This window comes from Musca domestica, unplaced genomic scaffold (genome assembly GCF_030504385.1).
Source record: "Musca domestica strain aabys unplaced genomic scaffold, Musca_domestica.polishedcontigs.V.1.1 2, whole genome shotgun sequence".
Classification (NCBI taxonomy): domain Eukaryota; kingdom Metazoa; phylum Arthropoda; class Insecta; order Diptera; family Muscidae; genus Musca; species Musca domestica.
In genome coordinates, this window is record NW_026712249.1 from 3,501,549 (window position 1) to 3,527,267 (window position 25,719).

The 25,719-nt window shown below is 36.1% G+C and overlaps 2 protein-coding genes across 5 annotated transcripts; both read right to left on the bottom strand.

Annotated features, from left to right (window-relative positions):
• Positions 1–316: 316 nt before the first annotated feature.
• Positions 317–14,378, bottom strand: LOC101901765 (kelch-like protein 5). 2 transcript variants are annotated; one of them, XM_059121665.1, is made up of 8 exons: positions 13,104–14,378; positions 4,295–4,658; positions 3,838–4,221; positions 3,476–3,777; positions 3,211–3,418; positions 1,389–1,511; positions 1,102–1,332; positions 317–582 (listed from the first exon to the last, which is right to left on the bottom strand). In XM_059121665.1, the coding sequence occupies exons 1-8, from the start codon at positions 13,364–13,366 to the stop codon at positions 505–507; spliced, it is 1,953 nt and encodes a 650-aa protein (XP_058977648.1). In that variant the 5' UTR covers positions 13,367–14,378; the 3' UTR covers positions 317–504. The 2 variants fall into 2 exon arrangements, with proteins under 2 accessions (XP_058977648.1, XP_058977649.1); XM_059121666.1 differs by having other exon boundaries at positions 3,844–4,221; positions 13,104–14,377.
• A 2,292-nt stretch (positions 14,379–16,670) lies between these two features.
• On the bottom strand, positions 16,671–21,041 carry LOC101901485 (dual specificity mitogen-activated protein kinase kinase dSOR1). Of its 3 annotated transcripts, none has more exons than XM_005187720.4 (4): positions 20,658–21,041; positions 17,439–18,069; positions 17,041–17,367; positions 16,671–16,973 (listed from the first exon to the last, which is right to left on the bottom strand). In XM_005187720.4, exons 1-4 carry the CDS (start codon positions 20,750–20,752, stop codon positions 16,857–16,859), a joined length of 1,170 nt encoding a protein of 389 aa, XP_005187777.1. In that variant the 5' UTR covers positions 20,753–21,041; the 3' UTR covers positions 16,671–16,856. The 3 variants fall into 3 exon arrangements, with proteins under 3 accessions (XP_005187777.1, XP_005187776.1, XP_019893830.1); XM_005187719.4 differs by having other exon boundaries at positions 17,439–18,078; XM_020038271.2 differs by having other exon boundaries at positions 17,439–18,089; positions 20,658–21,040.
• Between the last annotated feature and the right edge of the window lie 4,678 nt (positions 21,042–25,719).

A 25,719-nucleotide genomic window follows, 5' to 3' on the forward strand; every position in this document is an offset into this window, starting at 1 on the left:
ATTCATGTAATTATTCAATCAATTATTAATTTTGCTCATATTTTTTTTTGTTAATTTTTTTTTAATGTATAATTTTAAATAAGACTTTTAAGATTACGGATATTATAATTAATTTAGTGCAGTCATCTTTACAAGTTTTTGGAAACGCGCATGGCCCTATGGGCTAGGTTACTGTACAAATTGAAAATAAACAAAAAAAAATAAAGTACTAACACATGATCTAATCCCTTTTAATTATTAAACAATTTATGTACAAATCTTTGATGTAACAAAATGATTTCTTCATCCCCCAACACCAAAAGTTCAAACAACTTCATTTCTTCGTATAACGTTCGTTCGTTATCCAATAATTGTATGTATGTGTGTACGTTTTTATTTAGAGATTAAAATTATAAAATATTTGTTTTGATATATTGCTATAAATATAATACGTATGCTCTTGGCTAATACTAAGATAAAATTTTAGAAAAATATCAGTTGCAAGTGAAAAAACTATTCACATTCCTATAGATGATAATAATCCACAAATTCCACATTGCGGCGGTAGCAGACAGGGTTCAATCTCACTGGTTTCCACACCTTCTAATGAATTACAAACAAATTTGGAGCAGAATGCCGAAAAAAGTACAAAAAAAGGAAAAGAATGAATTAAGAATAAAATTGAATTGGATCGTCTGTGGAAAACGCATGTTATATACATTTACAAAAAAATATCGAAAAACACAATGATGGAATGTTTGTTATGTCCTTCTGTCCATTTCGTTTTTTTTTTCGAGTGGTCTGCAAAAAGAAAGCACCTAAAGCAAGTCATGCCAAATACAATGTTATAAAAATATAAGCAACAGCAGTGCTATGTAAAAATAGGAAAGCAGCCAGCAAGTGAGCGAGCGGGTGAATGAACTGTTTGTCTTATGGGGATAACAACACCAATAAATACAATATTCTTTACATGCTCGCCTCATGGATTGATCGTAATATCATGATGGCTATATGGACAGAAAGGTAGGTAGGTAGACAGGCAGGCAGACAGAGACAAAGACACAGTATAATGTTAACATTTCAAAAAACAAAAAATAAAAAATGCAAATAAATCCACTAAACTGTTGAACTGGCAAGTGGTGGTGTTGAGGGAATTATATTTGGAATGGCCACAACACAGGCACCGGCCCGACTATAGGTTAGCGGCGAGACTTGTGTCCATTCGTTGGCCTCTGGATCGTATTCTTCGACGGTTTTCAAATAGTGATTACCATCATAACCACCCACAGCCATTAGGCGATCACCAAGTAGAGCACAACCAATTGCATCTCTGCCAATGCTTAAGGAACAAATCTGTCAAAGAAACTTGTTAAAAACGTTTACATTCTATGTAGAATAAATGTACTTACTAGAGTCCAGGTATCAGTGCTAGGATCATACCGTTCAACGGTATCAGTACGACATACAGATGGATTGCTGGCGGGACAATCGTGGCCACCCAAAGCATAAATGAAGCCATGAGCAACTGCAACCTTAAAAAAAAGAAAACCAGTACATAACAATGCGAACGAGGACAAAGTACGTAGCTAGTCTAATGACAAGAACTTAAGGCATCCTATTATCTGCGTACTCATTACTACAGGGTAAGATGAAAAACTGCATCCAATTTCAGACTGCTGTCATTTCTAAGCCACTCGTCCGACAGCGGATAAAATTATTCCAGTAACAGCTCATTATATTGTTTGCAAGCGTACAAAAGCATTTTTGTGAGCATTTTCCAGAAAAAGTTATTCGTGATGGGATTCAAGCGTTATAGTGTGATTTCTTTATATTTGGCAGGAAAACCACAAGTGGTTATCGTTAGAGCACTCCAGCATTTAAATGTGAATAAATCTTTTGTGTCTGGTACCATCGCTCGTTACTGTGATACTGGTTGTTGTTGTTGTATCAGTAGTACATGGAGTGAGTTGGGTAGGTTTGGCTGTGCAATTAAAGAGGTGCAGCGTATTGTGCGTGCCTGTATCACTTTCACTGCGTAGCACTAGTATTCACAGACTACACTGCCGCATAGCTGTCCACAGACCGACCTATCGCGTTATAAGAGGTCAACAAGGTTTCTTTGTCCGCACCCCGTGATACTGGTAGCGTAGCCCGACGTCAAGGAAGAGGACGGAAGAAAACAGCAACATCACCAGATATGGTTCGAAAAGTAAAGAAGCGACTTGATCGAAACCCGCGACGCAGTGGCCGAAAAATGGCTCGTGAGCTGAACATATCGCAATATTTCATTCGGCAAATATTTAAAAATGACCTCGGGGTAAAGCCATTGAAATTCCAAAAAGCGCAAGAACTTACACCGCAACAAAAATAGACTAAAAAGAGCTAAAGAGTTGCTTCGCTTGGCCGAAAGTGGTGAACTGCAGAATTTGGCTTTCTTCGATGAGAAAACATTCATTGTCCAGAAGTTTGTGAACAAACAAAATGATCGTGTTTACTTGCCAAAGAGGTCAGCTGAAAATGTGCACCTTCGTTTGCCCACCAGAACTCAAGCGTTGGCCATGGTGATGGTGTGGGCCGCCATAACAGCCGATGGTCGCTCTCCGCTCGTATTAATCGATCGTGGCATCAGAATAAATACCAAATATTGTACATTTTGGCCGCAGACCTTGAACATTCCAACAGGACTCAACACCATCGAACTCAGCTAGCGCCACCTATGAATGGTTACACAATGAGGTTCCTCGCTTCATTTCCAGTGCACAATGGCCACCAAAATCTCCGGATACCAATCCGTTGGACTATTGTGTCTAGAGTATTTTGGAAAGCAAGGTTGGTACTAAAAAATACCAAAGTGTCGATCTCCCCAAGCAAGCGCTTCGCCGGGAATGGTACACAATACCGTAGAGCAACATTCGGGCAGCGTGTGACGGTTTCATTGGCCGTTTGAAGGCCATAATTCGTGCAAAGGTGCCCAATTCGAACAAATCTAAACTTATTCTAAAATTTGATGCTATTTCCGACATTTTTTTGCTTTCATTCAATAAAATTAAAAAAAATGTAAAAATTATGATATTTGACTTTGTTGCAGTTTTTTTTTTTTATTTCACCCTGTATGTAATAATTTACTACATAGTAATGAGTACTATGTAATAATTCATGCAGAGAAATTTTACTACTTTTTAATGTTGGTTTGTAAAATACATATCTTGTATTAGCAATTATTATACTTACTCCAACACCACCTCTTCTTTTGTTCATTGGAGCACGCATTGTCCACTTGTTTGTGTGAGGGTCGTAACATTCTATTGATCTGTGACACACAGAGCCATCACGTCCGCCCACAACATATAAACGACCACCTAATACAGCAACACCCGCCGTTGATCTCATTGAATACATTGGTGCAACATAACTCCATGTGCGGGCAACAGGATCCCACCTGAAATTCATTCATTCATTCATTGAAACTTTATGCAACACATTTCTCACTCTTTACCTTTCAACGGTATTCAAATAACTCCAACCGTCGTGACCACCTACAGCATATAAGGGTCCTTCCAGTACGGCAACACCCAGCCCATGACGATGTGTTCCCATTGGATTTAATGGGGTCCATGCTAAGGTATTCAAGTCCAAACTCTCCACAGTGTTAAGGGTTTTAAGGCCATCACGACCACCCACTATTATTAATTTGTCATCCATAACTGCCACACCAAACTGTAAACGTCTGGCGGACATATTTTTCCAAGCCGTCCATTTATCGAGACGAGGGCAGTAGCTTTCTATGCTGATGGCTCCCTAAAATCAGGTTATATCTCTCCAATCAACGCTTATGAACAAATCCACATCAATATCTACCTTTACCTTATGGGCATCCATTCCACCGACCGCCAACAGCCTACCTACTGTTGACTTTCGCGGTTTTGTGCGTTCCGACGAGATGAGAGATCTTCTTTCGGGTAATAAATGCCATTTAAGGGCCTCCATAACCAGCTGTTGGCATTCGTTTGAGGCACACACACTCTCAACATGATCCATAATGAATGAAGGCGGCAAAAGTGGCAGTCTTACCAGGGCCAATAATTCCGGAATGTGATTTTCACGATTATTGGGATCGTGCTGTATCCATGACATTAGACTATGGAAGACATCCTGTTCCGAGGGAACATTGAGATCATCACTTGCCAGTAATTTGGCCAATTGATCGGCGTTCAATTGGAAAAATTCCTGATTCTTGCAAACCTATTTTTAACAATGGTAAAGAGTAACATAAATAAAATAAATCGTTTGAATTTAAGTGGTTTAACAAACTAACCTGCATGAAATGTTGGCATGTGTAGGCTGTGGCCAGCTGCAACAATGTATTACAACTTTGCTGTTCGGCAAAAAATGCAACTCCCAGACAATTTGAGGGATGTAATTGTCTGGCGAGAAAATTGCAGCAGGCAGTGACGACGGCATTCAGCTGCAGTAGACAAGCGGTGGCGAGCAGTGTTTCCACGGTATCCTCTCGCAGTTCTATGAATCCCGTGTAGCAGTACTGCACCAGTATTTGTAATGCATCACCATGAACTTCGCCCAGTGTTACTTCCTCTTCTTTTGTTTCCCTCAAACAGCCCGTGAACATGGCGGAAAAATATGCACTCGATGCGGACAATACCAAACGGTGAGCAGGCACCCTACAGGAGACACAATATGCGAATTATGTTACATGTCACTTTTTTAATGATAAGGCTGGTAAAAAGGTGAATCTTGGAAAGAACTTGGACTGTAGCAATCATTTTAAAATAGAGCAACAAATGACTATAAGAAGAAGTACACCGACGAACTGGACGTATGTTTGATATAAGAAATATTGCTTATCATATTTGGACGTAATCGAATTCGCCATTCGATTCCATATGTGCCGAAACGGATCATACTAGACATACGAGACATGGTGTCTAAACCTTTTATTTCAACTAGGGACATATATGCCAGATTAAATGAAGGATGTAAAAGGATGAGGTCAAATTAAACAAGTAAATAAGCAAATGCCGACAAAATTTTCTCTGAGAAACGCCTACATGTACCGTGGTCCAATATAGACAATTTTCTACCACAGGAAGTAGAAGCCATTTTCAGCTACAAAAGGTGAAATTGAAAACAAAGCCTTTACAGATGTGTTTAAAACATCAGAATGTCGAATATGGGTAGGTTCCGTTTAATGAGCCTACCAAATGATGGACCAATAGTGAATATTTTTTAGAGAGGTAAATATATTAAATTACAGCTAACTTCATAGGAACTTTTGATCAGAACCTTCAAAATGAGAAAAATCAAGAGGTATAGTTATTTGGGAGCTGTACGTAAATATGGACCGCTATAGCTTCCCTCATATGGCTGTCTCTAATAAAGTGGAGGAAGTAGTCGATATGCACATCGAAGAATTTTTGGTGGTGTTACAAACGAAATGACAAATGTCAGCAATGTCCGTCCATCTGTCTGGCTGGTGCGCACGAAAATTCTCGAAGGGAGTATTCGATTTGTTCCAAACTTGGTACAACGTAATATTGTTGTCAAACGTAGATCGAGTTAGGAGATGGGCAATATCAGTCCTTCTGGTACTTCACACATAAAATGTTAAAATCTTCAAAAAAAAAAAAAAAAAAAATACTGCACGAAAGAGAAAGGATAATCCGATTTTGCTCCAACTTTACAAATCCTAATATTTACACCAGTGATAGGGCAGGTGCGAAAATGGACAATATCGATCCACTCCATGAAGTACCTCCCCACAAAGGGTCAAAATTTTGAATATTCATAAAGCTCATAAAACACGAAATTAACATCCAATTCCATTTAGACTTGATTGATCTCAATACTTTCATAAACACAAGATCTGTAATAAAGATGGTGGAGATCGGTCCATTCCTTCTGGTACCTCTCCCACAAAGGGGTCAAAGTATTGAATAACTAGAACGATAAGAAAATCCGAAATAAGCAACCGGTTCTCTTTAAATTACATAAATCACAATATTTTTATTAACCCAAGGTCTGGTGTAAAGATGGGATATATCGGTCCACTCATTCTGATACCACCCCACAAAGGGTCAAATTTTTGGGTATCCATGAAGCTCATAAAACGAGAAATTTACATCCGATTCCATTCGGACTTGGTACATCTCAATATTTCCATCAACACAAGATCCGTTATAAATATGGTACAGATCGGATCATTTCTTCTGGTACCTCCCCCATATAGAGTTCAAGATTTTTGAAAAACAAAACGCTCAAAGAAAGCGATATAAGCATTCAACTCTCTTCAAATTTCACATATCCAAATATTTTTGCTATATTTTCGCAACCAGAAACCTGAGATAAATATGGAATTTATCGGAATTTCGCATAAAATTGGATATAAATGTTGATTTTTTTGTAATTTTGCACATACCAACATTTTTATCTGTATTAGATGAAGTATGAAAATGGAATACTTCGGTCCGCTGTATCTGTTACCTTACTCATATTTCCGCATTTTCCAAAAAATTGCACTGACATGTTGTAATATTTGTTTCAGTCTTAAATTTGTAATTAATAGGCCTGTTCCAGAACCTGCAAAAACCTACTAGTTTTGCAATTTTCTTCGATAAAGGGAAAACCAGTTATCGTAGTAAACACTTTTACATGAAAGGCCAAACATTTTTCGATTAATATCGATATAGTTATATTGGGCAAGTGAAATCTCAGCAGAGGTCAAAGATCAAGTTATTTTCATTATCTCCAAACAAGTTCTTGTGCGCATGAGGTGGTCCATTTTAATTTGAAAGTTTGTGGTGGCGTATAAGCTACACATTCTTTATACGTCACATAGTACTTTACTGTGATATATTTAAGTAATAATAACATTACGTCGAACCGCGATGATTTTCAACATTCTGTGGTGAATCGCGATTCTGATAAAATCAGACATATTTACAAATCTAGTTTCAAACTCACACAAGCCTCAACATCATGAGTCGTTATGGATATACGCATTTCAATATCAACAAAATCCGCTAGATATTTCTAGTGTTGATATTTTGTGGTTACAAAACCTCTACAGACCTCCAAAGAAATTATAAAATATTTATAAGCAGAAAAATATATAAATAACTTGTGTGCACGATATTGCGGAAATATCGATCAATATTTATAAATTATTATTGTGATACAATGCATTCATTGCAAACGATATTAAATAACCCTTTGAAGTGTAGCATGGAATTGCTTGAAGCGTGAAGTTGAATGATAGTAGAAGGTTGATCAATCAAAATCAATTACATAATAGAATTTTTTTTATAAAATAATTAAACTTTGATTTTTTAATAAAAACAGAACTCAATATAACCCATCTCATATGTGATTATCTTGAGCAGCAGTATAAAATAAAAAATACCTTTAAAAATCTTTGTTGTAACAACTGACACAGAACAGAGTAACTCGCATTACAAGAAATAATTCCATGTCCCATTATGGTAAATAAACAAACATATAACCATAAACGAATCTATGGATGAAGGTACACCTCTGCTGATCGCCTTTGTTTGAAAAGCATGTGCAAAAGTTGTCTGCAAAAATTACGAAAAGAAAAAAAAACAAAACAAAACAACGAAAAACCTCTCCACAAAGAATTAATAAAGTGAATGAACGACGATGACTACAACAAGCTAATTGATCATTCCTAACACGAATGGGGGAATAGAGCGAGGCGGTGGTGGTGGTGGCAGTGGCATACAACGACAGACGGTAGACAATATATGGTTGAATGTATTTGCTAGCTGTGTGGTGCTGCGGCATGCATATCTAGCCGAATGTCTACCGCAATAAGTCGCAACAACCAAAAACAAAACAAATGAATCAATGAAAACAGCGACATCAAGTACACCATCATCGACCATAACAATCCAGCGATCGACCCCAAGCGACAAGCGTCATGCAAAGTTCTCCAGCAGCAGCAGCGGTAGCTAGCAGTAATAGTTGTAGTCGTACCACCACTATTCTTTATTGTTGGACTACAACAAATACAATTCACTTTCTACCGATCACAGTCTCTTTTCATCTCATCGTTGTCAATAAAAACAACATCAGCTACTGCCATCCGAGCAACGGCATCAGCAGCAGTAGCAGCAATATCAAAATTGCAATACGAAAAGGAAATAACAGCAAGAAGAAGACGACGAAATACAAACAAAGAAACTTACAGTTGTCTCTAAAGATTCCATATTAAAACAAATGCGCGATTCAAAAACGATACAAAAACAAAGAGATGCTGCTGCTGAAAATCTCTTAATGTGGGAAATTAATGGATTTGTTTGTTTAATATCCAAGCGGCAGACTGACGGAAAGACAAAATAATAAAAGAAATGCCAAACGACACAACGACTACAATACATGCTGGGAAATATGAAAAACGTCTGCATGCATCTTGGAAAAGTGTGAGAGATGGACGGGACGTTATGATTTGCAATAATAGTTTCCACTGAGACTAGAAAGGATCGTTGACAGTTTAACAAAGGAAATGCAATTTCTTTGTTTTCTTCCCAATTGTTATGGATTGTCTGCTGGTCATAATGGATTGTAAGGGGTTATCTTTTGTGAAATAATTTATTATATGTTTTAGCTGTTAAATGATATATCCTGCATCCAATAAATTCTGGACAAAATTGTGGTGTACAGATCATTTATTCCTCTTTCAAACTTTGGCATCAAAGAGAGAAAATAGATACATACACATAATATCTTTCAAACTTATTTTCCTACATATCCTAACATTTCTTTTAATTACGGCGGAAATCAAACCTAAATAAAAAAATAATTCGAAAAATATTTCAAACAAAGAGAAAAGGGTACGATTTGGTACATCGTAAGGTTTAAAATTGTTTTCCAAAATTAAAGCCAAGAAAAGAAACCCAAGAGTTCTTTCTTAATATATTTTTAATCAAGACTATGAGATTTTGATATGCTTTTAAAGTGTTAGATTAACATATTTTCCTCTAATAACTTAATATTGAATTTTTATATAAAACAAGTAAGCAAAGGCTACAGTCGAGCGGGGCCGACCGTTGAATACCCTACAACACTATAATCAACGATACAGTTTATATAGGCGAGATACTCGAAAGAATTCCACCAGATATTGTGACAAATAATAAAAGAAAACCATCAGGTTTCGTTCTCTAATTTTCGAATAATAGCAACTTAAACTAATTTGCTCATTTCCAATTTATTGGTAGATGTTGCACGTAAATGGTCTTCCTAGATCTGGAACCAATATTTCCCAAAGACCTATAATCTCTCAGAAGTGGCAACAGATTAACATTTATTATTGGTTTTTGACTGAAACGCATCTATATGAGATACAGACATTGACCATATTCTTCAACGAAATCAGCGTTAACGAAATAGTCAGAAGTGCGTCTTTCCTGTATATGTGAATTCTCCAAAAAATTACTGGAATGGACATTTTCGTATTTTGTCTACAAAAGTTGGCAAACTCCTTTACACATTGAATATTTTTGGATGGCCATGCAAAACTGCTTGGCTTTTGCAATGTCCGGTAACCCCCAATCAAATGTGCGTGAAGATCGGGCGATAATTACGACCTGCTGACAATTTTGCGGTCATCTCCAAAAAGAGTAGGTTTCTATTCTGACCCTCATCTTATCCCCATGCAAAATTTCGTAAGGATCGGGCCATAAATACGATCTGTATGTGATATCCTGATATCCTAACTACTTAGTTTTGTTAGCTGTAGGAATATTACCAAATGTTTAATTCAAAATGAAAATATGCCAAAAATATGACAAAATGGAAAAAATATGAGAAAATATTACAAAATCAATATTTTCATCTTTAGAGAGATATTTGTATGCGTTTTTTAGACGTTTTTCCTTTCCTGCCAAGAGGCCATTCTGAATTAATGAGAACTGTCGAAATCTGTTCAGCCGTTCTCGACATATATGAGATCTTTCAAGCATATCTTCTTTGATAGACATATATATCGCATATATTTGCTATATATTCGATTTTTTGGATCTTAACATCAATGTAAAGATCAGAAATAACCTTGTCATGGCTTTGTGATTTCGCCGGGACTTAAAATATTCGCGGTTTAATGAAAAATTTTGAATTTTTTCAACAAAAAAGATATGGCCTATTTTACCCGCTAAATATTATCCGATGACCACCCAAATTGGTAGGCTTCTTCCCCGCCCTAAACTCTAGCTACATGCGAAATTCCGCGCCGATTGGTCTATAATTGGGACCTGTATAGCTACTGCAAAATCCGACATTTTTTCAGTATTTGGTCCATTTCAACCCCTGAACATTTGGCGATCATCTCCAAAAGAAATAGGGTTCTATTCTGACCCTAGCCCCACCTCCATTCTAAATTTCATGAAGATCGGGCCATAATTGCGACCTGTAGAGTGATTACAAATTAACATGGACAGACGGACAGACGGACGGACGGACATACATAGCTAGATCGACTCAGCTCGGCGAGATAGGAAGATCCATATATACTTTCCTATATGGGAAATCAATGTTTCGTGGTGTTACATAATTTTCGGCCCAATCAAACTTATAATACCCCCAACACATAGTGTTGTAGGGTATAATAAATTCTTGAACTTGACCGATATCGCAATCTTTGTGGATCCTTTAAAAAAATCACAATTTTATATTCCCGCAGCAAAACTAAAACTTAGCTTCAAAAGTTGTGTGCGTGAAATGCCACTTAAATACAACTTTTTTTCTTATTTCGGAATTTTTTTTTTGCAGAGAAAAGCATACCAATTTTTCGCAAAATATTTTCAATGAATAAACATAATTTTGATTAGGTATGTAGCATTGCTATCATGAATAAAATGAATTTTATATTCTCTTAGCTTATATATTTTAGGCAAATTCTAATTAAGTGAATCAAAACTTTAATATCTCAAGGTGATATTTGCCCCAAAATATAGATTTCCTATTGATCGAGAAAAACGAATTTGGCGCGAAACATTTATTGATAGGTGACACATTTTATAAATTATAGAAATATGACAAATCTCGAACATCGACAAACGATGCAACATCCAATAACTCTATGGCATAAACGAAACGAATTTAGCAATTCCTCGAATCTTATCTAAACAATGCTGACTAGTTCCAGATAAAATAATTTCTGCTTTTTTACAATAATTTAATTTTTAAAATAAATATGTTCATTGTTCTAGCTAACAAAGAAAGAAATCGGGCAAAATGTAGATAATTTTTAGTATGTGATTGATTATCCACACAATTTACAGCTGATTTGGTTAAAAATTTTGGTATAAAACACAAAGTAAGCGCTAAAATCAAAATTTTCCAAAACTAGTAAAATAATATCAGTCGGTTTTGCCGACACATAATATGTGGAGGAGGTGCCAGAAGGAATGGTCCGATCTCTACCATCTTTACAACAGAACTTGTGTTTATGGAAATATTGAGATGTGACAAGTCCAAATGGAATCGGATGTTAATTTCACGTTTTATGAGCTTCATGAATATTCCAAATTTTGAACTTTTGTGGGGGAGGTACCAGAAGGAGTGGACCGATATATTCCATCTTCACACTAGACCTTGGGTTAATAAAAATATTGTCATGTGTGTAATTGGAAGATAATCGGAGATGTACATCACATTTTATAAGTGTTATAATTATTCAAAATGTTGACCCTTTGTGGGAAAGGTACTTGATGGAGTGGACCAATATTACCACCACCTGACCTAGCACTGATTCAAATATTAGGATTCGCAAAGTTGGATCAAAATCATATTATCCTTTCTCTTTCTGTGCAGTAAATTATTTTCTTTGAAAATTTTGACATTTTGTGTGGGAGGTACCAGAAGGAGTGAACCGATATTGTCCATCTCCCAACTCGAACTAAGTTTGATAATAATATTATCGTGCGCACCCCCAAATGTCCTGAAATGGATCTAAAACCGTTTTTTCGGTTAGGCACGTTTTGTCCGTATCAAATGATATATACCCTCTCTAGCCATATGGCTGAGAGTATAAAAACATTTTAAAATTAAAAAATGAAATGCTACAACTTTCCACCGCAAAAGTTTACTTATATGAATAAAATCGACATTTACAACGTTATTTTTTGGTATATTTGAATATATGGACGTGTAGTGGGGTATTTGAAGTATCTTGTACGCAATGTCGAATTTTACGTAACCATGTTGGACATCTAAAAATAAATGTAGTTTTTGGAAGTTGATATCATAACATCTACAATTTAATTTTTTTACGTCCAATATCTTGCACTGCAATAATAAAAATTCGGCGTTGGTAGTCACACCACACTAGTTTTAAGACAAATTGTGATTTTTATAATAGGCTATGGTAAAATGTTTTTTTGTTCGTCTATACCATGGTCCATACTACCCAAATACCCAAATACGCCAAGTCAAATATTTAAAATTTAAAAGAGATTCTTAAATATTTTTAATGTGTTCTGCCAATGTTGAATTTGTTCAACTTTGAAACTTTATAAACACGAGTGTTCAACTATTGTGGTGAAAAATATCGCCATCTTATATGAAAAGCTTTACTTTTCATGACTTGGCCACTTTCCGATTACATTTCGATTAAATCGGCACCTAAATGTTCAAAAGGAGTGGACATATATAATCCATCTTTGATAAAATAAAAATTAGCTTTTGGAAAAAATTATTGAAAACATTTTTGGGGTAGGTTGCCGATAAGCGCCATCTTTGGACTGGACTTGATTCCATCTTGTAATACGGACGTGCCAACGTCCACTTCTAAACCTCAAACTAATGTTCATTTTTTCCACGACACTTAATAATGACAATAAACTTAGAGCACGGTTTCTCAGATCCCGCTAAGATCCTATATTTAACAAAAAAAAAAAAAAAAAAACAAATAAAAAGACTAGAATCGTAATTTAAAAAAATCATAAACACATGATCTTCGCCGTAACAAGACAAATCAGAAAAATTGATTTACTGCTGTTGTGATTTTGTTGTTACGCATATTATGACCCATTTTTTCGAATAATACAACTTTCTACTTTTTATAGGCAATTCATATGGATCGTACTTACCGTCTGCCATCGATGCCTGCAATTAAGACAACATCACACAATTGATGATTTTCCAAATACAATTGCATTCGCTTCAAGACACTCTCGGCATGATCGGTGCAGCGGAAGAACTCATCTTGGCTTACGGCCGAATTTAAACTGCCCAAACTAAAGTCGCGTGAGAATGATTCAGCATCGGTGAGTAATGATATGCGGGCGGATGATGAATTTGTGGATTCCCGTGAGGGGCTTTCTTTGTTGGTGTTACTACTACTGTTGGCCATGGTGTGTGGTTGGGTTGCTCACAACGACCGCGACGACGTCGACAACAACGGCTAAATGCAAAGGCAATGAGATCAACAAATCATTGGTTTCGACGAAGAGGAAAACAATGGTCTAGTGCAGAACCAGCCGTTCGTCTGGGGGGTCAATTGCGTTTCCGGTAGAATTATTGACGTTTTAGATTTAGTTTGGTTTTCTCTTTAGTCTCCAATAAATAATTCTTAATTAAAATTTACAAATCTCACTGTTGCTTATTACTTCGAATCGCTAATTCTTTTCCAGTGCATCTGCAAACAATGCAATTCTTAATTCTTATTTTAACCTTCGTCCCGTCGCCTTGGAAGAACTAAAAGAACTAACCAGTACAGCCAGCATTCTTTTTCGTGGTAAGCTCTGTTCTGTGTTGCCCCAACTGCACCTGGACCTGACCAACTGACTGAGTAACTGACAGAACAATGTTTTTGTTGTGAATTTCCTTTCTCAATGCTGGCTGGCTGTTTGTTGTTGTTGTTGTTGCACTACTCTCTGCTCGCTCTGTTTTTTTACAATACTACGGCCCAGCACTCAAACAAAGACTGACTGACTGATGAAAAAATACAACGTCGTTTGCTGCTGTACTCTGCTGTGTGTTATGGCAAAGACAAACTGCCGTCAATTTACAGGCCTTTGCCTCCGCCGGACACCGCGCCGTACTCCTGACACTCTGTTTAAATGTTCAATTTATGGAACTGTGGAACGTTGTTGGTAAGGCGAGCGGGAGGGCGGTCGGTCGGGTTGTTGTGATCAAGAACCACAAACAACCAAAGGCGAGGGTCGCTGAGGGGCCAACTAAAGATCTATTCTATTCGCACTTGTTTTCTTTTGTTTAACTAGCAAATCGGTCGTATCACAGTTGTAGCTGCTAATGTCATTGTCAATTTTTTCCAGGCGAATTTACGATCTGCATTCATTTCATGCAACGTTAAATTTTTCTATTTCCAGCGGATGTTATTTGGAAATCCATTTTTAATAAAAAAAAACTTGTAAATTTATTTATTTTCTTATTATTATTATTATTTATTGTTGTTGTTGCAAACAAAACAAGCTTTTTCGCAAGCAAATTGGCAATTTGTTTATATCGCGATTTTAGGGATACGTAAGTCGACTTCTGACTTATTTGATTTTCGACTAATCGACAATATTTGTCTGCCGATTTTCCGTTAAAAGTCGATGTTTGAAGAATAACTTGTTTTGTATGAGAGGGTTGCCAAGCGATGTCCAATTACACGCACACGTTCGATTAATTTATGCTGTGCTGTTTGCCTATAGCGGTTACATATACAGGGTGAGATAAAAAAGTGCAACAAAGTCAAACGCCATAATTTTTACATTTTTTTCAGATTTTATTGAATGAAAGCTAAAAATGCGGAAATAGCATCAAATTTTAGAATAAGTTTAGATTTGTTCGAAATGGTCACCTTTGGCACAAATTATGGCCTTCAAACGGCCAATGAAACGGTCAAACCCTGCCCGAATGTTGCTCTGCGGTATTTTGGCCCATTTCCGGCGAAGCACTTGCTTGAGGTGATCGACACTTTGGTATTTTTTAGTGCCAACCTTGACTTTCAAAATACTCCAGGCACAATATTTCAACGGATTGGTATCCGGAGATTTTGGTGGCCATTGTGCCGTGGGAATGAAGTGAGAAACCTCATTTTGTAACCATTCTTGTTCCTGTTCGAATATCCAAGGTCTGCGGCCAAAATGTTTGCGTGCCCAAGGCTTTAATACACCCTCCAGAATATTTGCGCGATAATATTCGGCATTTATTCTGATGCCACGGTCGATTAATACGAGCAGAGAGCGACCATCAACAGTTATGGCGGTCCACAGAATCGTCATGGCCGGCGCTTGACTTTGGCAAGTAAACACGATCATTTTGTTTGTTTACAAACCGCTGGACAACGAATGTTTTCTCATAGGAGAAAACCAAATTCGGCAGTTCACCACTTTCGGCCAAGCGAACCAACTCTTTAGCTCTTTTGAGTCTATTTTCTTTCTGTTGCAGCGTAAGTTATTGCACTTTTTGGAATTTCAATGGCTTTACCCCGAGCTCATTTTTCATTCAATATTTGCCGAATGGAATATTGCGATATGATCACCTCACGAGCCATTTTTCGGCCACTGCGACATGGGTTTCGATCAAGTCACTTCTTTACTTTTCAAACCATTTCTGCTGATGTTGCTGTTTTCTTCCGTCCACTTCCTTGACGCCGGGCTACGCTACCAGTATCACGATAACGAGCGATGGTACGAGACACAAAAGATTTATTCACATTTAAATGCTGGATTCCTCTAACGATAGCCACTTATGGTTTCTAGCCAAATATAAAGAAATCACAATATCACTCCCTTGTCCTTATTATACCAAGATACATTTTTATTTGTTCCTGTGCAGGGACTGGCCCAATGGTGCCGCTAAAGGCATCCACCGTCTTTAATTATTCCATTACATTGCCTGAATTATATTCTAGATGGAGCTTTTGTTTTTCTGCACTATTTAAAATTTAGAACCATATCATGTCATCCTTTCGTATTTAAAAAATTTAGCCGCATCAGAAATTGTTCGAACAAATAAAAAAAGTAGTTTGCATTATTCCATAACTTTATCTACAATTTTATTCCATTTTTTCGTTATTTTATAGAAGGTAACGCTTTCTATTGGCGTCTGGTTGCCACAAGCTATCAATGTCACTGACGACAGCAACACAAGGTCGATGTCGGTGCTTGACGAGATTTTGTATATTATTGTTATATGTTTAAATATTATTTTCCTGATAATGTCTTCCGTTGGAGGAAGAAATATCAAAAATAATAAATAAATAAAAATTAGCAAAGACCTCGAGCTCAATTTCATTAAACTTACATTTGGAATAATTTAAAAACAAAGGTCGAATTAAATAACTAAAGATCAGGAAAGTTTCAAAAGAAATCTAATGGCAAGCCTCAGTCTATGACCGTCGTGACATTTGTTGAAAATCAAAGTTTTAGAGAAACACTTTTGTAGACTTCCTTCGTATTTTTTATGATTGTTTAAGTTTTGATGATTTGTGGATGAGTACTCTTCGAACTTCAACTAGTTTCATATATCACTCCTTAATACCCCTCAAATACTTAGATTTGTGGATGAGCAATCTTCGAACTTTAACTAGATTGATATTTCACTCCTTAATACATATATCTCCAATACATATATATGTATTTCATACTCATGGAATTTATCAAAAATAGATACTGATTAATAAGAAAAAATTGAAACATACCACATATTTTTCTTTGCGTTATTATTCTTAATACTTAATGCTTTTTTCTTTTAATATTTCATTTAAATAATTTTCATATTTTTTTGTTGTTGTTTGTTAATGGCTGGTGTTCGGTTGTTTAGACAAGAAGTCTATTAGTAAATGTTTTGATTACTATGAGTAGGGGGGTAGTTAGAGTGGATATAAATATTTATTGATTTGGTGAAGTGTTGCGTTTTGGTGTCGATGGCGGTAGGTCCATTGTCTTGCACACCCAGCCGGCAATATCGACTTCTTCGACCTCGGCTTTGCGTATCCAGGCATGATTCTAAAATAATAAAGCAAATACCTTAAATGTCATGGTTTCTAAATATAACAAATAAAAGCAAACTTACCAATAGAGTCTTTAGATCTGCTCTCTCGTCGGGATTTTTCTTAAGACAAATATCTACAAATTCCTTGAACTCATCGCTGAAATCTTTGTGCTCCAATTTGGGCGGGGGTTCATTGACAATGTAGTCCAGCAATTCAAATATCGCCATGACCTTGGGTTCAACCACAGTCTGTGTGCCATCTTCATTTTTGGCAGAAAATATGGCCTCTATTGTTTTGGCATCGGGTGGTGGTATGGGATACATGCCTATCGCCATTTCAACCAATGACAAACCCAAAGACCAGATGTCCGATTGTACCGAATAATGGGTACCTTGTAAACGTTCGGGCTGCAACAAAGAAGCACACATTTTATTAGAAGGAGAATGGGTAAGATGGGTATTGAATAATTCAAGCTTACCGACATATAACTCCTCGTACCAACAAATGAATTAGCCATGGAGTCTATCAATTGACCAGAGACACCAAAATCACAGATTTTTATTTCACCACTGCTATTGACTAAAATATTACTCGGCTTGACATCTCGATGCATGATGGCATGTTTTTCTCTCAAGTAGCTGAGGCCTTTCAAGACGGCCAATGTGATTTTGCCCAAAATCGATTCTGGTATCCGTCCAGCCCGTTTAAGGATCAAATCCAGTGAACCGCCATCCATGTACTCCATACAAATACTGATTTCACCATCACTGTAGAAGGCTCCATAGAAGCCAACAATGTGGGGGAAATTACATTCATGCAACACTTTCAATTCCCGAATGATTTGTTTCTTGATGGCCGGCTTCACTTCCAGATGTATCAGCTTGCGTGCCATTATTAGTTGTGTGGGTATGTGACGAACCTTCATGACTACACCTCCATTGCCGGAACCCAGTTCTCCCAGCTTCTCCAAATCGTCATCCGATAGCTCGCCGATCTTTTCCTTTTGGCTGAGGAAGACCTTGATGCGTTTTCGTTCGGTATCATCCATTTCCAATTCCTCCAGAGTTTCCGTCAGAGCCTCGATACTCGTCTTCGGCTTGCCCAGCAAACTATGTTTTCTTTAATTTAACTTTTAAATGAATTTTTGTGCAACAAAAACAAAAAATGCAAGGCAAACAATGAGGAAACAACAACAGATAGTCTCACATAGAGTAGACGACAACAGCTGACAGGATTGAGAATCTATTGAAGATGATTTTTAAAAAAAGGGACAGAGAGATCGAGAGGAAGAGTACTATATATATAGAACACAAATTGTACGACCACTAATACGAAGAAGAGGCACTGTAGGTACAGATGCAGCAGGATTTTTTGCAAACTACTACGTGGCATGTTTGTTGGGATGGACAAAGAACACAAAGAATACAAAAGAAAAAAATCATAACAAAATAGTGTTTCTGTTTTAAATATTTTTTTTCGGAAACGACCAATGTCTAGAAATGAAATTATAATTTGTCAACAAAAGTTATAATGTCGAAATTACCAGTGATATTCTTTTGGTTTCTAATAAAACTTGAAAAAATATTAAATAATTTCCGCTACTAGAGAAACGAATTCTTATAGCCTATCGGGCTCTGTTGAGATATTATTTAACACGAATATAAGATCACAACGATTAATATGAAATAATTTTTAAAAGTGTTATATAAACCTAAAGAGGGATGGAATAATGTGGTTTCTAATAATAAATATGCATCCTAATTGTACATCAATTCCCACAGTAATTCAGCAAATACCCTTTGAAATAAATTCTAGTTAATAATTGGTAATTCTGTATGATATTCAAAAATCGTATGTGAGTATGACCATACGTATTGAGATTTCCATATTTTTGATTTTTCTAGTTTACCAAACCGTGGTAAAGATGGGAAAATTTGAAAAAGTCGTGAAAAAAGATACCCACTTGTCAGAATTGCAATAAATGCACAACCAACAAATTGTTTTTATTTTTAAGATGTAACAAGTAAAAAACTGTAAGTTTACATTGAATACCCTCCACCATTTGGATTTAAATAATTTGGCAATTTTCAAAAAATAAAAATTCTGTTAAAAAAATTTTGAAATACCGAATGTAGCCGTTATATTAGTGTCTACAGGGTGAGATGGAAAAACTGCAACCAACTTAAGACTGCTGTCATTTCTAAACCACTCGTCCGAAAATTATTCCAGTGGCAGCTCATTATATTGTTTACAAGCATTCAAAAGCATTTTGGTGAGATTTTTCCAGAAAATAAGTTATTTGCAGTGGAATTCAAGTATGATAGTGTCATTTCTATATATATGGATTTTGACCGCAGACCTTGGACAGTCAAACAGGACTTAGTACCATCGCACTCACCACCCAAGAATGGTTACAAAATGAGGTTCCTCGCTTCATTTCCAGCGCACAATGGCCACCAAAATCTCAGAATACCAATCCATTACGAACTTCAAATACAAAATTTAAAACATTTCCGGTAAATAATCACCAAAATACCGAAAATAGGGAGGTACCATTATATGGGGGCTATATCAAAGGGTGGATCTACATGGCCCATTTTCAATACCAAAAGTCCTGCAGACATAGTATACACTTGAGTAAAATTGTATCAACCCACTTCATTTCGTTCGGAAGGTAGAGTGATTTCCACAGACGGACGGATAAATCGACATAGAATTTTATGCTGTTCAAGATATACATATACTCTGTGTTCCGGAACTGTAAGGATGTACAAGTTTTCACTACGATAACCGATTTTCCCTTTATGATATTGAAAAAATAGCAAAACTAGTAGAATTTTACATGTACTGAGACAAAGCAATAGCTGGTCATGATAAGCCATAAAAATAAAATAAATTGGAACTGATTGGTAGCTATGGCATACCTTGTATCCATGGTACCATGAATTCAACATTTCTACAATCAAACTGGATTTTTGGGAATAATTTTTGAGACATTTTTTATTTTAGAAAGGATGAAAAAAATCGGTATATTTGGTATATTCTAAATATATTCGGTTTGGTATATTGAACTGTTTGGGCTGGCGGTGTTTTCTCCATATTATATTTATAAATATTGAAATTGTTGAAAATTTTCTGGAAAATGTTCCCAGCACCTTAGGAATTAATAAAATCGTCGGTAACACGTATGTAGCCTATTATAATCTGTATATTATTTTATTAAATTTCAACTGCGTATATGGGGTATTCTGGATTTCAAATAAATTTTCTGTTCTACTTGATATTTTTTCGAATTTCACTTAAGAAAACATTGCGTCGTTTAAACAAATGTTGTTTTTTTCGGATACTATCATACAAGGGAGATTGCAATTTGATACAATAAGAGATTTTTAAACAACCAAAAACCATTGCATCTGCATTAAATTCACGACCCCTATTCCTGTCTAAAGCTCCTCCAAAGACCTACATAAATACAATAATCCTTCTCAAACTAACTGAATCGGGTTACCTCCCATCATTGTCTCTAACGTCGATGGATAGTGTCAACTGTTTCGTATGAACATGATTGAAAGGAACAAGACTTGTTTGTACTCTTATGCACAGGCTAGATAGGTAAGTAAAAGCATTTATGACGTTAGACATCGAAATAATACAAAAACAACAGCAACAAATAAAATAGAATATGATTCATATTTACTCTGTTCCAGATGGTGTTTTGAATGGCGATGACGCCTGTGACGCATCCGAGGCATCGACGGGTGGCAGTGTCAGGTTCAGTTTGTTCTTAGACATCTTTGCCTAATTCCAGTGGTATACAAGGGTATATGTCGTCCACTTGTTTGCACCCCTCCTTGGGCAAAATTTCGGCAATCAGAATGTTTAGCGGATGGAGTACTGCAACAATGTTTCCTTGTCTTCGAACAATTAGTTTTAGCTAACCACAGGTATATTTTGTGTTCTCAGCTTTGGGAATTTTCGACAAACAAATGTTGCAAATTTATCCTGAAAAATTTTGTTTGTCCAAAAAAAATCTCGATACACACCCAGACAACGAAGCGGAACGTTATTGTTTGGCGGCGGCGCAACATATGATAAACTATCGGCGGCGATGTTTTTTACCGACCCGCGGCTTTGAACATAACGCCGAAATTTTGTTTACGATTGAGACATGGAGGAATTGCAAATCAGCTGAAAGATTTATTTAAGTGGACCCGCGAAACTAGTTGCTGTGGCAAACACATTTTCGATACGAACTTCCATTTCTAGAATTTGCAGGAATACTCTTTTTTTTATTATTTATTGGGTAATAAACGATTTTTTGAGTTAAGTGGGTAAAAAATAGTGTTATATATTTTATATTTTCCCGACGATGTCACGATTTAAGCTTTGATCTGTTTTAGCCATGGATACATCACGTTCGTGGTAAGGGTATTATGTCTTTGTGCATTTGTTTGTAAAATGGATAAGGAAGCGAGATCGACCCGTAGCTACTTTTAAGGGTCTTCGTAGAATCACTTTCTGCGCCGATTAATGCATGTCAATACGTCTGTCCGTCCGTTTGTCCATGTATTTTTGTGAACAAAATGCAGGTCGCATTTATTATCCGATTGAGATAAAATTTTCCAAACAATATTTGTTTGGTTTGAGAATCGTTTAAAATTTAGATATAGCTAAAAGCAAGTACATCAAATTTGGTGAAAATCGGTTTATAGGTCTCCACAACAATGATATTTGGTACCAGATATCTTATATGGCTCGGAAATACCTTTGCCAAACTAGTATTTAGCTCCCATATATATCCTTAGCCAATATCAGCCCAAATGGATTGAATTTCGGGACTTACGTTTCCATTCTGATATATATTTTTTAAATATAATCCTTCTCGAAGTGATATCATGCAGTCTATAGTAATGGTATTTGGCATAAAAGATAAAAATGTCTACGTCAAGTTTGGTGAAAATCGATTCAGAATTGGATATGCCTTCACATATATTGAAAAGTTTGATAGGTGGTATGATCTACTTCAAAAAAATTCACAATATAAATTCTTTTGATACGGGAGCTCTACTAAATATGCACAGTGGTGTAGGGTATCATATAGACGGACCCGCCCGAGTTTTGACTTTTCCTTACTGGTTTTCATTTGGCGAACACACACAATTTTATTAAAGAGCCACCTATCTACACAAAGTTAAGTTGATGTCTCTTGAAGTATTGGCAGCACTGTTTTAAAATGGAGCGTGGCTGCTATTCACCGCCAGATGGCAGTAAGCGCAATTATTTTGGAACTTGGAAGTACTTTCAGCACATTGTGGATGAATTTTGAATTTGATTGCGAACAACTCTGAAACTAATGATTTGAAATTATTAATTTTTCAAAAATATTATAAATGGTCCATTTTGGGAAGTGCTCGGGCCGCCACTATTTCTTAATAATAATATTCTTAATAAAGAACACACCTGATAGCTTCGTAAAAGTTTCGTATCTTTTTTCATAAAAAAAACATAAGGTAAAGGGAAGAACTGAAAAAGATTTACTATGATTGTTACCTCCATATTATTGACATTCAATATTAAAGATGGACAAATTTTAGGTATAGCCCCAATATAATCTTTGATGTATGATCTGCTTGTGTTTCAGAGGGTAGTATAACTCATTCCTTAAAATTTAATGGCCCACTATTTGGTATAACCTCCGCATAACGATATCCTTGGAATCGACTAATTCTGAAGGTTCTAAATGCATCTAGCATAGTATTAAATATTTTCAATATCGGTTCACATTTTATGTTAGCCCTATATGGCCGTAATAACCGATTCTAAGTGTTTTGAAGGGCCTGTTATATGTTTCGGCCAAAGTGGATATAGTTCGGTATTTACATTATATCATAATAAGTTTTAGAGTTGTCTAATGCAGACCCAGGTGTTGGAATGATCCAACACTGTCGTATAATACTATCGCCAACTCATTCGTACTTTAAACGTCACATTTTTGAACTATACGGACTACAATTTGAGTTGAGTAGAGTGGTCGGTGGAAAGCATGCTGGCGAAAATATTCTGTATTTGCAGGCTTGAGTACATCGCTAAGCCTAAATTATAGGGATCTCCTGACAAGCTATTTCAGTATTATTTATTTATGGTAGAGGGTAGAACGACGTTTTTCTTAGTCTCTCTTTTAATGTTTAAAATTGGGTTTCATTTTTTTCTAAAAAAATAAATATCCCATTAGTTTTATATTATTTAGTCCTTTTGAAATCAACATATTGGCAATCCCATCCCTGATAGTGGATGAAATAATTTGGCTTTTACTTAACTTGAAGCTTTAGTGATGAAAAACAATTGCTCCATGAGCTTAATTTGTAGTCCCATGGCTCCCCACGTAATTTATTCGAGCGACATCTATAACTGTTTCTCAAAACTACTCCAGAGAGAAAATAAAATAAAATATCTCTTTCATTAACTTTGAATATGAACATATTTTTCCATTTTGAATAACTATACCAAAACAACAAAATTCCGGTCGATATCTAACTTGTTTTCATCGAACCATTTCCAGCTATTAATTCCATCTTTATCAAATCATTTTTAATAAATGAAACAACAGAGTGTTGGACTCTCAAAAGTACAACAAATAAAAGGGCGGAGTTATGACTCCCTTATTTGAACTTTGTGGCCATCTCTTTCGCACACCAAGGTACAAAGAAAACACCAAATGTCTCCCAGAGCAACGTAGCAAAACACAGCACACACACACACTCGCACACCCAAATACACATCTGCTCTCTTTTGACTGCCTTGAGTTGCTGCTGTTGTTGTTATTATTATTATTTCTTGTTGGTTTCTTTGTTTGATTATGTTGTTGTTGTTTTGGTGGTTCTGGTTCCATTTGTGTTACTTCATTCGGTTCTCGTCGTCGCCGTCGTGGTTTTTGTTGTTGTTTTGGGAATTGGGAGGGAGGATTAATGATGAGTCAATTAACTTGACTTCTTTTTTACTCCGAGACAGACGACAGTTAGCTGTTATGTTGCCATATTGTCGTTCATATCAACAATGCCTCCCTACAACCCCACCCCTGAGTACCACCTTTGCAATCAAACGATGGAAGCAATAAATAAAAAATGTTACAACAACTCATTTCATAAATGTACAGTTCTATTTTTTGCCCGTTGTTGTTTTTTGCTTTAATTAAGAATAAAAACACAACAACAGTAGAAATAATAACTTTGTCATTACTAAATATGGAAGTTTTGTCTCTCTCTCTCTTTCCCTCTCGGCCAATGCGATTGTCATGTTTTGCCAATACTGACTGATTGATGGAATGTCTTTAATTAACCTTGAGTTTTTTTTATGGTTGAAATTGCTTTTGTTTTTGCAATAGGTGTCTATTTAAAAAATTAAATTTAATTTGCGTGTGTGTGATTTTTTGTTTGTTGAAAACTTTGTTTTTTGTTTTATTTCGTTGTTTGGTTGCTGACTTTAATTGGCCATTAATTAGATTTTTCTAAGACCAATTGTCAAAATACACTTCTTGGCATGGCCAAAATGAAATGCATGGCTGCCGCTGCTGCTTTAGCCATGGTTTATGGCCTGTTAGCCCGACTTAATAAATATTATTAATGTTTAATTTATTTAAATCAAAACCCATAATTCATTTCGTTTTGAGCATTGAGCAACAGCAGTTGTGTGCCGCTGAAATAGCAGTAGATTTGTTTTCCTATTCGTCGGCTGGAAGTCTCAAAAGGCCTTGCCATGATTCGAATAATAAGATTTTGTTAATAAATCGCCTAAGTATCTCTTATCCTCATTGAAATTCAGCAATAGATTAACTCACCATCTCAATTAGAGTTAGCAACCTGTGGACAGGTAGGCATTTATGTACGGCTTAATAGAGCCATTTTGGCATTTCTTTGGTGGAGATTTGTATTGACAAAGAATCGATTTAAATGAAGTGCGCCAATAATCCAGTTATTCAACTTTTGTTCTTTAATTGAAATATGCGAAAATTAACATTTTATTAGCTAATAAATTTATCGGTACTTTTGGTAACAAGAAATACAGGAACTTGAAATCTGGCATTGGACTCAACAGTATGGGTATGGAGAGGTATTTTAAAATATTGGAACAAATCTTATGAAGAGAAAATGCGCGATTTTGTGAAAAATAGGTATTTGTACTGAGAGCACGACCTCCTTTCCTCTTTAGAGACTTGACACAATTCAATGAATTCTAAAATGCATTTCTGAACTGGGGTTTAAACCTACCCCAGAGACTAAGAATAAGTTATATCACAAAAGTATAGAATATTGGTAAGGAATTCTTCGAACATGCAATCTAGGTGGACTATTTTATACCCTGCATTCCCAGTAATATTTATGTTGTCCACAACTGGTTTTGCAGACAAATGTATACCCCCATCCTCGAGTTATGATTATTCAAACTGGGGGAGGTTCCAAAGTTGGCCCAATTAACCAATTCGTATCAGACCCAAAACTGATATAAATGTTAAAACGTGCCATATTTGGACTATATCGACTACTCCCTATACTTTGCATGAGATATGTGCAAATTTTTAGAAAATGTGGAAAAATGCGTGAGGTAACCGATGTATCGGACCGAAGTTTTTCATTTTCATACTTCATCTAATACAGATAAAAATATTGGTATGTGCAAGATTTGAAGGACATCGAACATAATATCGAATTTTATGCGAAATCCTAAATTCCATATTCATATCAGATTTTTGGTTAGGAGAAATG